At 37.8% G+C, this 13,843-nt stretch overlaps 1 protein-coding gene across 1 annotated transcript in view; it reads right to left on the bottom strand.

Moving 5' to 3' along the window:
* rxfp1 (relaxin family peptide receptor 1) overlaps positions 1-13,843 on the bottom strand; it is a 46,658-nt gene that overhangs the window by 916 nt on the left and 31,899 nt on the right. The window contains exons 5-17 of the mRNA XM_026358072.1: positions 11,027-11,098; positions 10,150-10,221; positions 8,256-8,327; positions 7,924-7,995; positions 7,688-7,756; positions 7,496-7,567; positions 7,188-7,259; positions 5,734-5,805; positions 5,040-5,111; positions 4,495-4,566; positions 3,236-3,465; positions 834-1,244; positions 434-652 (exon numbers count right to left, since the gene is read on the bottom strand). Coding sequence (XP_026213857.1) covers positions 434-652; positions 834-1,244; positions 3,236-3,465; positions 4,495-4,566; positions 5,040-5,111; positions 5,734-5,805; positions 7,188-7,259; positions 7,496-7,567; positions 7,688-7,756; positions 7,924-7,995; positions 8,256-8,327; positions 10,150-10,221; positions 11,027-11,098 — 1,577 coding nt within the window. The remainder of the gene's footprint in view (positions 1-433; positions 653-833; positions 1,245-3,235; positions 3,466-4,494; positions 4,567-5,039; positions 5,112-5,733; positions 5,806-7,187; positions 7,260-7,495; positions 7,568-7,687; positions 7,757-7,923; positions 7,996-8,255; positions 8,328-10,149; positions 10,222-11,026; positions 11,099-13,843) is intronic.

Below are 13,843 nucleotides of genomic sequence, written 5' to 3'. Positions count from 1 at the left end.
AGTGCTTTCAGAAATTTCTATAGGCACTTTCTGCTATGAGTAGTCACTGGAATAGTAATGATGATATGGGTTATGTGTATAATGATTTCAAACAGCATTAGACAAAAGAAGTGGGAGTTAAGAGGAGTTTAAAGAAAGAACTAAAGCTCATTACGCAGTTTCTGGAGAGTGGAATGAGCAGCCTGGCCACGAAGAGCTATAAAAGTAAAATCAAACAAAGACTCAGTTCTAGAACAAACAGGTAACCAGTGTGACAGGACCAATGTACTCTAGTCGTGCATGTATGAGAACTAATGTAACCATCAATCAGTGAAAGAATAGACTGGAAAGTGATTAGGTCTGCATTTCAAGCCTCCTAAAGCGGAGTATCTGATACTTAAAATGGACTTTCTATGGAATATTCCTTTAAATGGTTATAGCACTTCTACTATACCGGGAATCTCCACCTGCAGCAGTGACAGGATCTTGAGGATGAAAATGGGGATCCAGCAAAGGGAGTCAGTAATGACGATGGAGAAGAACCTTTTGGCGATGGTCACCTCCTTCTTGATGTGGTTGCTGTATTTTGTGGTCTGAGTGCCTGTTCTCTGGATGTTATAGAACATGCTTGCATACGATAGAACAATGATGAGAAATGCCACCAGGTTCAGACCTAAAGAGAGATATTTTGTTAGTTTCTGGACTGACCTTACAGTGAATGAGTATTTCTAGTCATGTTTTGAATCCACATGTACAAAGACATCGCCTCCATAATGTGATGTAGCACATTTACAATTAGTGTTAGAAAGCAGGTGAGTAAAAATGTAAAAGGACGTGACAGTACAAATGCCCACCCAGAAAAATGACGATGGAGTAAACATGGGCCCATAGCGTCTCAGGCTGCTCTGAATGCAGTGGGAAGCAAACGCCATTGGTCCCATAGAAGTTGCGAAATAGCCCCTTGCAGACCAGTGGCAGGAAGGCAATAATAAAACCAAACACCCAAATACCAAGGAGGATGGTGACAGTTCGTCGCCACCCAGGCGTTAGGTATTGAAAAGGGTAGACGATGCAGATGTATTTCTCCAGAGTGAGATAAGTGAGGAGCAGGACAGAAACTTCAGTGGACAGCATGGCCAAAGAGCCGATGACCTGACACTGACTGCTGTCCATCCAGGCCTGAGCGTGCCGGTTGTACTCGCCTCGAAACTTCAAGTCATACGCGCCAATCATGAAGAGGTAGATTCCCATCAGCCCATCTGCACCTGCAATATAGGAACACCTGGATGAATGCTTACACATACTGTATCTCTACTGTATCTCTAAATGCTACTTAACATGGCATTTTTGCATGTTTAGCAGCTTTTGCAATTGTAAATGTTTTTTTAGATATGCATTAAACTATTCTAAATATGTATACGTTTACTTTCACAGTAGAATAAAAGTAAAGATTAAAGCTGGCCCTGCTGATTCGACTGGTCTCAGAGTCCTCTCTAAGATAGGAAGGGCCAGTTCTGGACATTTTGGCACCCTGGGCAAAACTGAATGTTAATGCTAGTCTCAGCATTAACCTTGGTTAAATATAATAAAACAGTTTTCCCCTTCAAACAGAAACAGATGCAAAATGACTATTTGCTTGCATCGTCCACAGCTGTGCAGTCATAATTAACTGTCCCAGAACTGTCTCTGGAAAAAGATTTCATGACTCTGCAGGTCACTCACTCCTAACACTGTGCCTTCAGTTTTTACCAAATACACAGTATGTATGCGTTTGGAGCCTGCCTCTGAAGATAGTGCAGAAAATATACAGGGAACCTCGAGCCCAGTTGTGTGTATACTAAAAAACATGTTCTAAGAATAACTAGTAGAAAAGCTGTTTGAAAGGCTCCTCCCTTCTCTCCAAGCTCAACTCAGTTCCACTCCTTTAATAACAGGATTAAAAACAATACATAGACACGTCCTACTTGCATATTTAATCCATTGTTGTTCAACTGAGGTAAAGAATGAAGACTATCTAGACTCATGTGTTAATTACCTTAGGTTCTGTCTTTATCTGGTGTCAGGCACCAGAAGTTGGTGTACTACAGAAAACAGTCCCTACTGACATTCTAGTGATAAACCGTTAAAGGTCGACGTATTAAGGGAGCGCTAAAGCGAGATAATGAATAACAACTGCTATCCACTGAATGGCACTGAATGTAGCAGCAAAGAGAGCAGATATCTGCTATAAAATACAATTAATCTTTGCATATTGTTTGATTTAAGCAGCTCTGACATTTGTAATAAGTCCAAATAGGATCCTTTATATTTAATTTTAAGACATGCAATGTAACTACGAGTATACAGATGTTTTAATTATAATCTCCCTTGATAACAAAAACCTGTTAACTAACTAACTTTATTTTTTATATGCTTTCCAACAACATATAAAATAGTCAATTTTATATCAAATCAGCGTAAATATAATTATTTCGAAACACAAACATCTCTTATCTGAATGACATCATCTAAGCAGTAGAAAATGAGCTACACTCAAAAACCATACATACGTTTAAGTCATATTCAATTCTGTACATTAGAAAAAAATACATTAAAGTACTGCATTGACTCAAATATGTGAAGTATCTTCTCTGTTATCTAGATGTGTAATTGAAAATGCAATTATTGAATCAACCACAGATTTGACTGAACTGTTATCCTTGAGTAGTTAGCTGAGTATGTGAATATTTTAATTCAGTTGGCAGATTATTATTATTATTTTTACATTTAGTCATAATAATGACAGTGTCTAACAGTGTGTGTAATATGAAAGCAGTGTTGAGGAAACGGCAAACTAATTTCACATTTCCCACTGCCCGTTTATTTCAGGAGCACGGAACCTGCACCTTTCTGTTTTGCACAATTAGTCATTTCCACTCTTCGTGTTTCCCTGCTGCACTTTTATTTCCTGTCTACTGTTATCTGTGCATGTTAGTTATTTTGGTTGTAATGGATTTTATCCATATGTTCACTGCTTACTGGTGGTTGGGAGGAAGGAAAGAAGGTGGGTGTTTGAGTTTGTCATAGTAGAGTGTTTTTCTTTGCTTATGTAAAGTAGTTAGAATAAACTCTAAAGGTCAGGGCTATAAACATAACAAAGTGGTAAATGTACACACTACAGTAAATATTCTGTATGACCCACAGAATATATTATACTATAATGATGATAACACTTGTATGTACCGTAACTGATGTGGCACCATCCAGTGCTACTTACAACAGAGAGAAATGATGCACATGGCGTGGAGTTTGTTCTCTGAGCGGATGTATGAGCGCATGCAGATGACAAAGATGTTGCCGAAGCAGGTGGTGGCAGACACCACCCAGACAAAGACCCTCAGAACGATGTTGGCCAGTAAGTCTTCAAAGGACGAGATGCCATCCGTGTTGGGCTTGCAGCTGCGCACATGAGGAGCGTAGCCACAGTACTGGAACTTCTTGAAGTAGCTGTAATAACAGATGTAAACATGAGTTTATTATTTATGTACAGCTATGAGATTTGGGGGTTTTATAACAATGCATTGAACATGGGATTCAATTTGTCTTTGCATGTTTTCTAACAACTGCTAACTTTAAACACTGAAGGTCCTGATGCTGAACTAAAACTGGTCTTGATTCATTGACACAATATGAATGTTGATGAACTAGATTACAGAGACAACACACCTGTACTACAGAGTGATACCTCCTGCTTCTATACACAACCTTTGTCTACATACAGCAGTTGTATTGAAGCCCAACTTGTGGAAATCAAACCGTGTTTGTCCTGTCATCATTTTAAACAGTGGAATTATTGTTAGTTAGTGACTGTTGATATTTTAAGCAGCAAACCAGTAACCTAGAGTCATGTTCTCACGGACGTAACGTGTGGCCAAAAATACCCGCCCACACATAGTTCAATCTATGTGTGGGAAACACTGCATCCTCTCGGGAGAATGAATCATTCTACAAACCTCATGACAATCCATCCTAAAGCTGAAGAGATATTTCAGTGTAGCAACTGAAAAACTCAACATCTCTTTTTGAAAATATTAGTCAAGATTCTCTGGTTAATCCACTTCTCATAGAACTACTTTCTACCTGACGATATCTGCGTATTCTCCAGGGTAAGGGACACACTAGCACGTTTGTGTACAGAGCAGTTAAAAAGAAAGATGGTTTTTGTTGTGTCAATTTAACTGCATCTTACTGGAACTTGAATAGAAACCCCTGAAGAGCTGTTGCAATTTAATTCAGAGCTGAAAAAGAACTTATTTTCTCTCTGTTGAGAGCTCTCCAGTAGCTGCATGGGTTTCAAGCTGGTTTACCCAAAGAGTAAATGGATTACACTAAGCCTGACTTTATCATCTCCAGTTGGAAGAGAAGCCTGACAATTTCGATAATGTCGAATGTTGAAACTCACAGTTACAAAAACGTGTGAAAGGTCTACCATCTACAAGACAGTCCACACAGAGAGCATGACAATGGAGAACTTACATGTGAGTCAAGTATTTGAGGGGTTCAAACATCCGCCGCTGAATGTTTGCAATTTCTATCCCCTCTATGCTCCTATGGAATATAAAGACATATTAGTGCTTACACATAAACACATTACAGTTTATTGATTTATACTTCTACTCAGTTACACATGTGTTCAAACACACACTCACATACTCTTTTTATGAAAGACTTCTCTTCTCAAACAGCCTTTTCACAGACTAAATGATAAACGTTTTTAAAAGCCCAAATACATTTCAATTGTCCATACAGATTTTGATCTCTGCATGAACTCATGAATGTGTTTCAAAAGAAACAGCTCATTATCCAAATAACACATAAAACCCATGTCTCCAGTCCTCTCACTAAACAGGACAGCAGAAATAACAACCTCCCTCGAGATTTCAGCATCTTTTATCATTCATTTCATTATCTAGGGTCTTTACATACCATGTTTTTATTTGTAACACAAAACAGGACCAGTTGTTAGACGTGCAACACCGAGGTGTTCATTTGTTGTAGGCGTCACAGCAAAGCATACTTACAACGACTTCAGCTTAAACAACTTGTCAAAGTGATCGACTTGAAGCTCCACAATGGGGTTGTATGATATATTTCTAAAAATAAGACAAGACATTTTTTAATAATAAAAATATTAAATATTTAACATTGTAAAGCCATTTTAAAATCTTTACATAATATCCAATTTCAGCATCAGTAATTTTGTCTCTATACTGTATAGTAGTTTTTGTTTTGTAGTACTGGAGTCCACCTTTTCTGTATTGATTCAAGAATGAAATAGAAGAAAATGATGTAATCCAGTGCAATTTGTGCCACCGTTTGCTTGTTTTGCACTGTATCGTGGCTTTACTGTAAAGTTACTGCTAATACTTCACACTTCAAATACATTCAGCTGGTGAAACACAGGGTGTCATATTTAATGAATCAATGCACTTTACAAATCAGTCAAACATCCAGCATCACAGCTTAATGTAGTAGACCCTAATGAAAGTTCACCCAAAGCCTAGGAAAGAGGTTTCCCGATCTGCTTATTTCCCTGAATTTCTCTTTGCAAAAGCCTGAAATGCTTCATCTCATTCTTACAAAATGATCAGCACTGATGACTCTATTGCAATTCCCTGAAAGCATCAAAAGATAAACCCTATTAACTATTTATAGAATAGGTATGGCTGAGTACAGAACTTTATATCCATGTGTGCTTGTGTAAATAGAACTCACAGTTGGAGCAAATCCCCCAGTAAGACAAAAAGATTTGGAGGGATCGCCACCAGTCTGTTGTTGGAGAGATCCCTGTGCGCCGAGACAAATCCACATCAGTTCCACAAAAACACAAAACAACAAGCAAATATTGATGTACAACACAGTATCTGACAGACGCGCACAGATCTTTAGAAAGCGGAAACATCCAGCCTCTCTAACCCTTGGAACATAAAGGGGGGAGATGGCGTAACAGTGAACACACCGAGAAAGAAAAACAGGCCTCTAAATTTGATAATGTCATTAACCTTTTTGAAGCTCCCAGGGTTTTCATTAGTCCTAAAAGCCTGTGTATGAACTTCAAACATTCAGCTGTGACTGTACATGTGTTGATGTTTTGAGGGAAACTGGAGCTTGTTAATGATTTAATATTAGTTCACCAGTAAAACAGCAACACGACAGTAGAATCATATCTGGAGATGTAGATTTGCTGCATTGTTGTTGACTGAAATTAGTGTGTTTGTGGCATTAAAGGAACGTGTATCAATGGTAAGTAACACAAACATTTGTTAATTAAACTACATGACATTACACATACATGTGTCTCTTTGTCATTCCATAAGAAAGAAAGACTCTTTAGTATTCACAGTATAGATAAAGTATCCGAGCCACTGCAATACAAACTGATGTTTTTTTATATTTTAGTTATTTTCATCCTGTCTTTCAAATATCCACCGAGGCAAAAAAAAAAAAGGGAAATCAATAAAAAAGGGTAAAACTTTAGAAGAAGAGTTCTTAAGACTCACGAGGCTTTTAACAGCTACAAAAATGTTTAATACTGAAGAATTCTCTCAGCCACGTATGGCTCATAAAAATGAAAGAAACAGAGACAGGGTACTCTGATCTGAAATGATCACAGCGAGAGCACACTGTGCAACTCTCAAGAGTGTGACAACAACAACATCAAAGGTCAAAAGTAAAGATCTACGGGCATGTCCTCTGTGTTTGTGAGTTGGTGAAGTCAAGAGTAGAGAAAAGGAGCAGTGTCCGTTGAAGTAACAACAAAACGCTGCACTGCTCTCTAATAAAGCGAGCATGCATGACAAGCTGAACGTTCTGCACACCGCTACTGTAACAATCCTACAACATGACACGAACTAAAGGGAGCAGAGGAGATTAATTGTTGGTTTTACTCCTTCATTGAAAAGAGTAAAAACAGAAAATGATTCGGAAATGGGATTATGGGAGGAAAGGTTTGAAAACATTTGTCACAGCAGTGCATTTAATGTACTGTTTGCTGTTCTTCTCATTTCCTCTTGCTCTTCTGGCATTTCTAAAGTCATCATGCAGAACACATCTTCAAAATGATCCACATCCTGAGTTCCTATCACTTCGGCTTCTTTGTGGCACCACACAGAACGTTGTGATGTTTACCCCGTGTAATTTGTTTGTGCAATCAAACAAAATGAACTTACAATTCTCCGAGCTTTTGGAGGACGGAGAAAGCCTGTTCATGTATATGGCTGATCCTGTTTCGCTGTAAAACCCTGGAGAAAGGCACAGACACAAAAAGGCCCATATTGATACTTTCTGACCTTCTTAATCGCAGTTAATGAACTGCCAGCATTCATTTTATGCATTGGAGACTGACAGCAAATTAAATTCCAAGGAACTAAGACTAAATTGATTTTCAAGCCTCTCACAGAAATTCAGCTGAAAGTCAAAATTCAAAAGCAGAAACTATTCCTTCGCTATCAATGACATTATGTAAATGTATACTCACAGAACTGTCAACATACTGCACGAGCAGAAGGAGACATTTTCGATGGTTTCTATAAGATTTCCCTCCAAATCCCTGCAAAAAACATGTTATAAAATGTAGAGACACAACCCCCCACAAGCCGGAATAAGTTCATCAAAAGATGTGTCACTTTTCAAGATGAGACAGGGTTTGATTTCCTGACATCCTACTTACAGCCAGTTCAATCTTGGCATTTCTTGACAGATGTCATCCAGCTTTGACAAAGAGTTGTTCAACAAAACCCTGTCAATCAGAGAGAGACGTGGTAGCAAGGCGCAAGACATTACTTTCATTCTTTCATCAAACAAACCAATAGTGGCTTTTTAGAAATAGCAGGGCATTTGGTCATTTGACAGAACATTATAAGAAAAGAAAATAAGAAGTCGGCTGTGGAGTAGAAAAATACTCACAGTAAAACAAGGGAGTTCAGTCCTGAGAAAGTCATGGAGCTTATTTGATGAATATTGTTATTTTCAAGGATCCTGTAAGAAAAAACAGGATATAATTTTAGCCTCATTTACAGTATTGATTCAGGAACATGCAGTATGGATTGATTCAAAAGAACAAAATATCAATAGAGAGGTCTGTGATAACCTGTATGCAACAAAAAATCATGAGTAATCATTTTTCTTCTCTGCCTATGGCAACCTTGTATTTACATACGACGTCCCATTTTAGTATGCAGGCAGAGTTTTCTATTCTTTTGCAGCGGACATATCTTTTCAGAAGGAAATAAACATACAACCACTCGAGCTTGTGCAGGTCCTGGAAGACGCCCGGCATTAGGACAGATATCTTGTTGTAGCTCAGATATCTAAAAGGGGACAGACACGTTTGAAAGGTTAACTGAAGAGCATAGATGTGTTCAATAAACTGATGGGAAATGTGCTGTACGTTGCATTTAATACATAGTAAATACCTCCACAATTTGAACCAAGCACTGTAATTTAGGTTGACTTCTAAAAGCTGTTTTTTTACTGGTCACTTTTTGCTCCACTGTCTTATGATGTACTATGTGCACATTTAATGTGTCAAGATTAAGGTTTGACTAAAGTATGTGAGATATAGTATCATTAAGAGGAAACAGATGCACTTCTGCACTGAAACCCAGTTATGTGCTATGTGACAAAAAAAGTCTTCTGTATCCTCTGGAAAAACAGTGCATGTGAAATATTCTATCTGTCCAAAACCACAGACATAATAATATGAAGCCATAACAACCCCCACTCTTCTGGGAAGCCTTTCCACTAAATGTTCCTATCTGACTGCAACACTTTGCTTATGATAGATAATATCATGGCTAATAAGTTACTACCCTCCATGTGGGAGACTGGGGTTCGAATCCTGGCTGTGGTCTACCTCCAGGAAGGCAAGACCTCCTTACGCTTATCCTGCCTTTGCCTTGTACCTTGTAAGTTGCTTTGGATAAAAGTGTCTAAATATAAATATTAATGAGGTCAGACACTGACCAATGTGTTTTGGGGTGTGTGCAGATGCTTTTGGTCATATGATATGCAACTTATTGTAGGCTGCTTCTGACTTAAGTTATAATTGATATGTGTTTACAATATCTACACATCTACAGATGTCAGCTTACTAAGAACAGCTCACTAAAACGAATGTATTCTGGTGTGTGTGTGTAATGGTTGAACAAATCCTAAACCGTATTACTGTGTGTTTTTTTACCATTTACCATGTTTTATTTGAAACACACTCGTGTGCTCGGCTATTTGGCAAATAAAAGCCAGTCTGATTCTGATTACATTGTAATGCTGAGGGATGCATGGACAAACTGCATGGTGTTGAGCTGTTGACTCATGTATAAGTATAATTTCGAGAATACATTTCTTGATAGAGCTGACCAAGCATGTACGGTTTGGTTCCCATGGTAACACATTTGGAAAATCTACAGAAATAGCATCATCTTAACTGGCAATCTTAATTCATAGAAAACCCCTCTGGTATTGACATTTAGCCTCTGCACTCTCCATGTGGCCTCTCAACAAGCTATGTTTCATTATAATGCATTTAAGACCGAACCAAAGAACTGAAAGTTAGACATGAAGACTGCTCTGCTCCTAGAGGAATGTCTCACACGGTAAGATGCACACAAAATGAGGATTCTACTAAGAGAGCTAATCCCCTTGATAATCACATAATCATCAAACTCTAGTTCATTTACCAATGACAAAAAATAAAGTAAATCAAGATGAGGGTAAGGTCACCGTATTAAGAAAAAGAGGACGTTATTCAGTTGAAACACGCAGCTGTGAATAAAACCAGTGAATGAATTAAACAGCTGACGTCAATAAAGCTACTGTATGGGACTTTGTAATATTCCTTATGTAGAAATATGCTTCAAAACTCATCTTAATATGGAGAGCTGATGTTAAAAACTTCTGTGACTCAGGTTTTTGAGAAAGGCTCATCTTCCTAACCAATCAGAATAGACCATTTATCTTCTCCCAGTTTCATACTGTGCTTTTGTCTTGTGATTTCATGAGACTAATACATGAAGGGCTGGGTGGAGGGTGGTGGGGCAGGGAGAGGGCAAATTGTAGCTTTAGGACAAGCTTAAATGATGTCTTTTTGCTTCATTACCGGACGGTATGTGTTACAAAAATGAACCAACTCACAGTCGTGTTAGGTTATACAGCCCCCTGAATGCACCGGGACTCACGTCTCGAATTCTGTTGTGCTGGAGATATCTGTTGAAAAAATAAAAAAATAAATAGACCAAGGAACAATGAAATGAAAAAGGAAAAGTTAACAATCTTTGATTGTTGATTTGATAAAAAAAGAATGCACACGATTGGCACCATTTGGTTTAGTGTGCAATAAAATGTTGTTTACAATTATACAATATATTAAATTTGAAATATTGAATAAGCACAGTAGTGTTATATCCAACAATCATGCTGTTTAACCCCCTCACTTGTCTGTGATATCACATATTGTGAACACAACTAACATCTACTGTCAGCTGTGTTTGATCTCTCGGTTTATTTTATAGACATGGCAGGTTATCTGGATGTTTGTTTATGCATATCTCAGAAATTGTCAGTCCAGTCAAACGTTGTGAGCAGTGACTGAAGGCTGACAGTAGAAAGCAGCCAAAGGGTTCCTGGCTGAGGATCAGACTATTCTCCCGCCGCCGCAGTCAGCGGCGCTGCGTGAGGTTGATAAACAGCATAAGTCTGGAGTGAATGTGTTCACTCGCAGAACAGAAGAATAACTTCAGTCAGCATTCCCAGCAGTGTTTCACATATCAGCTTTGTTGCTGTGAACCTGTTTGTTGTATTAGTCACTCAAAGTCAGGTCATTATGTCCGCTCGCTGATCTCACAAAGGCATTACGCTTTACTGAATGAATAGTGGAGACCCTCACACATGCTAATAACACTCATATATTATGCACAGTAGACTGAATAAAGGACACATCAATAAAAACGAACAGTGAGCAAGTAATTTTTTAGCTGTATAAAATGTAATCCAAACATCATGGGAAACTCACAGTTTTTGTAGGCTCTGGTACGTAAAGAATGTGTTTGCCCTCAGTTTCTGAAGCTGGTTCCTTTGAAGAGACCTAGGGGATAAGAAGAGGCTGAAAATCAGAATATAGGATGAGGCTGATACCATGAACAATGCTCATCATGATTCAGCAGTGCAACCTCTGAACAGCTGAGCAGTTCCTCCCTAGGGTCTAAATGATAAATTACAACACGATCCCAATCAACCTTAAAGTGACTTTAACAACCCTCAAAGAAAAAAAAAAAAAACAGTCCAGCAGTGCTTCCTGTCAGAGTTGAGAATATTATCTTAATTTTAAACTGAATTTAAATCACGCCAACAATCCCAACGTTTCCACTTGTTCAACTATTAACATTGTGTGGCAGAGGACTACAGCATTTCAGAACTTTTAATAAAGTTTATATTATAATAATAATTATATATAATCATATAAAGACACAGCACAGAAATGAAAAATGAAATTACTAACAAATACCATCACCTTTTCACTAAGTCTATTACCAGGATATTAAATCTATAAACATGGCCCATGGTGACCTACTGGGCTTTTTAAATTCTATTTTATCATCTCAAAGAGTCTGAGAATTAACCAGATGATTCACCAGTTGATTTAAAGGCTTTTAACGGATTAGAGGATGATTAAAAGCTCATTCACTCACACACTGTGATGCCAAAGTCTTGGAAGTGGTCAGTCATGGGACTAATACTTTCTTGCTGTTACATGGTCTCTTTGGGCACGCTGCTCTCTAATACTACATTCTGTGTCATGTATTTCTTGATCAACAGAGGAGTCTTTATTCTGTTAACAATACAATGAACAACATTTTTATATTCTTATCCTAAACTGCTGTAACAGTTATACATTTTAGATTTTTTTGAATCATGGTCTAAGATAATATTGACTTCTAAACCTACTACATCCTTACTAGATCTAGATTCCTCGCAAGAGTCAATAACAATCAACAATTGACAATACTAATGGTTGGTTATCCCTGATAAATAATGTAAGGGGAGAACTAAATCTCTATAATATACAACTTAAGCTAGCTCTGTCACTGAAAGCACCTATAAAGCGATAAAGGCTCTTTGGCTTTAAATGGAGATTCAACAGTCCTCCATCACATCCCACCCTGTGCTTCTTTTGCTCGACCTTATCGCAGCTCTTGACACTACAGACCCTTGTATACACTTAGACCATTTGGAAAATAAATGTGTTGTCTATGATGTGAAAGTTGGAGTATGCCCTGGGTTCTTAGACCTCTGCTTCTCTCCCTTAATATTTCATACTCTTGGCTAAATAATAGGCAGACGCAAAATCAATTTCCACTGCTACGCTGATGATGCTCAGCTGTATGTTAATGAATACAGATGACACTTCTTACATTATGAACTTAAAGACCTGCTTGTCTGCTGTGAAAAGCTGAATGTCATCAAATTTCCAAGAAAAATTAAATGAAACTAAATTAACAAGTGGCCCCTGTCCAGCAGAAACTAGTCTAATCAGTTAACTTTGACATTATACAGGATCTTGCCCTCTAATTTGAGAAGCACAATAATGTCTTCTCTGGCTATGGCAGTGACCCTAATTCATGCTTTTTCACAATCCAGACTTAATTAATTTAACTAAATGCAGAAAATTGGCCACATTATAACCAATTTTCACCCATTAGGTTTTAAGGTGCTTTTAATGATATATAACCCTTACTGGGTATGTTCATTCATGCCTGTCTTAAACTGTATATTCCATATCATATTCAGGACTCCCATCTGTCCCCAGACTTAAAATGAAGCCCTGCTAAAAAAGCTCTTTTCTCCATTATACAGGTTTTTAAGAGCCGGGTTTATTAACAGATTCAAGTCTCTAAGGACAGAGAGTATTACAAAGATTGTGAGGCCCCTTATGATTTGCATTAATGAACTATAAACAAAATGTCCTCTGATTTCATATCACCCCCACTTTTTGAAATGTGAGTCACAGACATACGTCTCATTTTGAAGCAGATGCAGTAATTATAATGAAGACATTTCCCACCAACTGAGTTCATTACACCACAGAATGAAGACACAATTTAGCTAAAAGGTCATGTAGATACGCTCCAATTTAGCTAACGGCTGTGTAGTAAATGCAGGAAGACAATGGGGACAGTTTTGGGGAGTTTTTGGATTTAAATGAATGCTGACGCATTAGCATAGAACTGAAAAATGAACTCCTCTGATAGCAAACTGGGCCTGCAGGCCAATATTGTTGTGTGTAAACAAGACAGTGCATTGTGGAGCGGATGAATAGCTGTCTGGGAACGCACTGTCATAACTAAACACCTACTAAATGTTTATTGTTGTTTTATTTGTGTTTTCATTTTCTAATTCGTATTATACAGGAAACCAACTCATTAATTTCACTTTAGCTATGCAAAACACTTACTCTATTGGAGAATAAGTTATGTGTTTATTATTCCAGAACAACACAGTGGCTACAGCACCATACAACTACTGTACAACAGCTATGGCTGAAACTAGAATGTAAAGAACTCCAAGTTGTTCTTCACAAAAACCAAAAGGAAAAAATATCACTTTAGAAATCCTAAGAACAGAATAAATAAAATAATAACTGGGTAAGTTAGCAAAATTCAATGTCTCTCTGGTAATAAAATGTTTTTCCTACATGTAATTTAGGTCTCAACAGCGGATTTCACAAAGTCCTTGCAGCAGAAAAAAGGTTCATCTTGTCTGGATTTGTATAATCAGTGATAAAAGCTGCTAAAGTAGGTATATTAAACACGGTCGCAGGGACAATGTTAGT

The sequence above is a fragment of the Anabas testudineus genome, chromosome 10 (assembly GCF_900324465.2).
Source record: "Anabas testudineus chromosome 10, fAnaTes1.2, whole genome shotgun sequence".
NCBI classification, from domain to species: domain Eukaryota; kingdom Metazoa; phylum Chordata; class Actinopteri; order Anabantiformes; family Anabantidae; genus Anabas; species Anabas testudineus.
This window is presented reverse-complemented; position numbering and strand designations above follow the sequence as displayed.